At 53.0% G+C, this 4081-nt stretch overlaps 1 protein-coding gene across 1 annotated transcript; it reads right to left on the minus strand.

The window, feature by feature from the left end:
* Window positions 1–2970: 2970 nt before the first annotated feature.
* LOC120639941 (F-box protein At3g07870-like) lies at window positions 2971–3738 on the minus strand. The gene has a single exon (XM_039915856.1). The coding sequence runs from the start codon at window positions 3736–3738 to the stop codon at window positions 2971–2973; it is 768 nt and encodes a 255-aa protein (XP_039771790.1).
* Window positions 3739–4081: the final 343 nt, after the last annotated feature.

Below are 4081 nucleotides of genomic sequence, written 5' to 3' on the forward strand. Positions count from 1 at the left end.
ACACTCAGCGAAGCAGCCATTCGCCGAGTGTTTAATGTTGACACTCGGCGAAGCAGCCATGTCAGCGATCCAATGTCCCCAAATGCTCTTCTCTCATTGGTCTCCTCCTTCTCCACCGGATCCTCTTCTCCACCTTATCTCTATCCGCCTGCCTCACCCTCTCCCTCGGCCTCAGATCCCACGGTCCCCTCCTGTCGCTCTCCTGCCGGTGCCGCCCCTTCCCTTCCTCTCCGGCGGCGGCGCGGCTCACTCCCTCCTCTCCGGCGGCGTGGACCACTCCCCTCCGTCTCTCCGACGCGGCGCAGGCTCATCTCCCGCTGGCGCCGCCCCTGCAGCGTGCGGCCACCTCCCGTCGCTCTCCCACCGGCACCGTCCCTTCCCCTCCTCTCCGGCGACACGGCTCACTCCCCTCCTCTCCGGCGGCGCAGACCCCTACCCTCCCTCTCTCTGGCGCGGCACGGTGCGGCCTCATCTCCTGCTGGCGGCGCCTCTGCAACGTGCGGCGCGAACACTCTGGGGCACGGCGGCCGGCGAGGCTCGGCCTCCCGCGGCCGTCGGCGAGGCTCAGCCTCCCGCGGCGGCTCGCCCTCCCATGGCGGGGCTCGGCATGGCGACGGCGTGGTGTTGATGGTGCCGGCGGCGTGGTGGTGGCGGTGGTCGAGGGGAAGGGGCCGGTGGCAGCAGCAGGCAGCTGCTGCCGGCGTCGTGCAAGCTTTTTTTTATATTTTCAGAAACTCTTCGCCGAGTGTTAGATGTGGCACTCGGGAAACAGTCGCCGAGTGCTCGAGGTTTGACACTCGGTGAAGCCGCATTCGCCGAGTCTTTGTTCCCCCGAGTGCACGACACCGAGTGCAACACTCGGCGAACACTTCGCCGAGTGTTTTTGGGCCTTCGCCGAGTGCCCCTGGCACTCGGCGTCTTCAGGCTTTCCCGTAGTGCGTGTTAATGTTATGGATACTTTTTATCAGTTTTGGCAGAAGCCTTTGGGTAAACAGGCCGGATATAGCGTCGCTCATGGAGATATATTTGAGTAAGAGGCAAAATCAACAACAGTACAATAATCTGTACATACAATGGTAGGCATGCACCTAATAAATGTAGTTCGACAATGCAAGTATGAGAAGAGATACAGTATAATTGAAATGAGGCAAATAAATCACACTGTAAAAACAGAAGGCAACATATAGACAGCAGAGCTATGGGCCTGTGGCAGTGAAACTGTGAAAGTACCATGGAGTGAAAAGCATGCAGAGTGAGGGAGGGGCCATTATGTTGAACAAAATCTGTTAAATTTGTTCATATGTCTTGCTAACTCCGGCACTTCTATAGTTCCATGTATATGACTTTAACTTCACAAATATTGCTTTGTAAGCATTGTTCGGGAATGAATCTGTGTGCAATGCTTTCACCCGTAGCAATGTAAGAGCATATTTTCTAGTCAGTATTAAAACAACGAGTAGGTTCCAACGGATTATACATTGAAGGACTCGCACAATACTAAAGAAAGACGTCACCACTGGTTTTCCGCAATCCGTTGGTGATAACTTATCACTAACAGTTTTTACACGATCCGATGGTGATGAATGGAAGTGGTGGTTAGGGATGAAAGTGGTACAAATATAATGCGTTCGTTCGTCCAACCGAAGAGGTTAGACACTCGAATGGATAGTTCGTATCCGAATCCGAGCATTCAATATCTGACGAGGCTCTGACAACGTCGGCGGGAGCACACAGCGGCACAGCGAGGATGTGGCTAGTGCGTCCGGCATCTGGCGGGGACAGCAAGGTATCCCCTCTTCCTCCCTTCCCTTGGTCAAGAGGGTGCTCCGGCGGCACGAGCTCTGGATCCGGCGCTGTGGCTGTGGAGCGGCGGCGGGGCTGCTGGATGGTGGCAGCAGCCGATGGGGCGGTGTTGCAGCGGTGGCTAGTAGGGTGGCCAGGCAGCGGCTCGTGGGTTTTTTTCTTTCTTTTTTCGAAAAATGGCATCACCATCGGTTTCGAAAAATGGCATCACCATCGGTTTCAAAAAATGACATCACCGCCGGCTCCCCTCATAACTGCCGCCTTTGAGGGAATGGTTTTAAAACTGGCGGTGATGGGGTAGTAGTGGCGGGGCATACTCTATAGAATTGATAAAAGATTAATGGCAACAAGTATTCCAAATAACAAAAATAAAATTCGACGACTCAGGATGCTATACCTAAGGACCTCAGAATCTGCACGTGCTTGCACTAGCATATGCGCGTAATCTCCAATCTAAGCAGGGCGTATACACAAACGATTCACGATCGCCACGGTTGTAGATACCTCCCAGGTGTATCGGCCCTAAATAATGAACCTTTGAGCTGTTCAAATGACAAGCCACTGCTGTACCTTCGTGACACAAGAAGACGACCTCCTTGTACGGATGAAACCCGAGGAATCTGACATACGAATAGCAACTCTCCTCTTCATCGTCTGAAACTTGGATAATGTCGTCGTCGTCCGAGTTCCAGCAAACATCTTGTTGTAGAGACTCCTCTTTGTACCGAATATCCATGATCCAGGGTGCATCGTATTTCCGCTCATGCAACCACCAAGAGTGTGTCTTGAGGTTACTATGACACTTTAGCTCCCACCTCATCTCATCATCATTATTGGACTCACTCAGTTTCCAAACCTGAAGCTGCCCATCATCAATAGCTGCGAAGTATACCCCCTCCTTCGATCTCCCTAGAAAAGACCGCACATCGTTCTTGCAATCGGTGAGGTCTATCGGTGACTTGATCACTTGGTACTTATCATTCAGCAAGGAAAATCTACAAAACAACACACACACATATATCCATGGATCAACAAAATATTAAGAAAATCATCTAAAAAACAAAGTATCAAGAACACCTTCGAGGAGAGAAATTTCAAGATTTGGGTCTCTCCTTCGAGGATGTTGTTCTAAAACTGGGTACAGCAATATGAGATTCGGCACTTTATTTACCTTGCAACAAATTCACCACGGCAGTGTACGTAGAGTTCTCCTTTCCAGTAGGCAGCATAGCGCCATCGAGGAACCATACTGTATCTCAACGAATCCAAGCCCAGTACCAACTCACCTACTGTCCCTGCCGCCTCGCCTTCGAGGACGAACACCTTCTCCTTCCACCTCCCGGTCATCGACGAGAACTCGTGCCACTTCCATGCCGCCGGCGGCCACTGCATCAAACGACTGCAGGCAGCCTCTCTCGGGTCAACGGGCTCTAGTAGCACCTTGTAATCCGGCGACACGGCGGGGTCGAACACAAGGAACGCGCGACGTTTCCAATCCTCGCCGGAGCACGGCGGCAGGCGCGCCCGCCGCCGAGTCGCGGGGTTCAGCACGTACAAGACGTGCTGGTCGGTGTCCCGGTAGAGGAGGATGCCATTGCAGTGATCCGCGACTTCATACCAGCTGCTAAAGCTGTAGCCATTGATCTCTCGCACGATGAAATCAACCTTGCCCTTGATCCGAGCACCGTCCGCCGCCACCGCCAGCGGTGGCCGGGCGAAGAAGTGCGGGTTGCCGTAGTCCTGGTAGTTGATGAAGAGGCCGCGCACCGAGTGCGGGAGGAGGCGCCGCAGCCGGAGAAGAAGCCGGCGGTTCTCGACGAGCTCGTGCCATGCCTTGCAGACGCGCTGCGACGCCGCGAGGCTGCGAGCTGGGAGACGGCCGAGGATGTCCGCCAGCAAGTCGTCGGGTAGAGTCACCGTGGCCTTGGTCTCCATGGACGCTTGTAGTGCAGAGATATAGTTTGACGATCAACTCGCAGGATGTTCTCAAACCCTGGTCGCCAACCCTAGAATTGAATGTTCTGTCTCTCCTCTCTCTTTCTCGCTCTCTTTTTTGTTTGCACGCGATCAGATCTTGGACACTATAATTTGTTCGGAGGAAACAAAACAAGATTGGCCGAATTAGATTCCGTATCGTACCAGAACTTCTGTCCTCTTCTGATTGTAGTAAGGCCAAGGCTTACTACAAACCATTCATTCCAATCCAACAACGTAACTGGTGCCAGTTTCCAAAGAAAAAAAAAACCTTTGATATTTCACTATTTCAGTCCTTTTGTAG

The sequence above is a fragment of the Panicum virgatum genome, chromosome 7K (assembly GCF_016808335.1).
Source record: "Panicum virgatum strain AP13 chromosome 7K, P.virgatum_v5, whole genome shotgun sequence".
Classification (NCBI taxonomy): Eukaryota; Viridiplantae; Streptophyta; class Magnoliopsida; order Poales; family Poaceae; genus Panicum; species Panicum virgatum.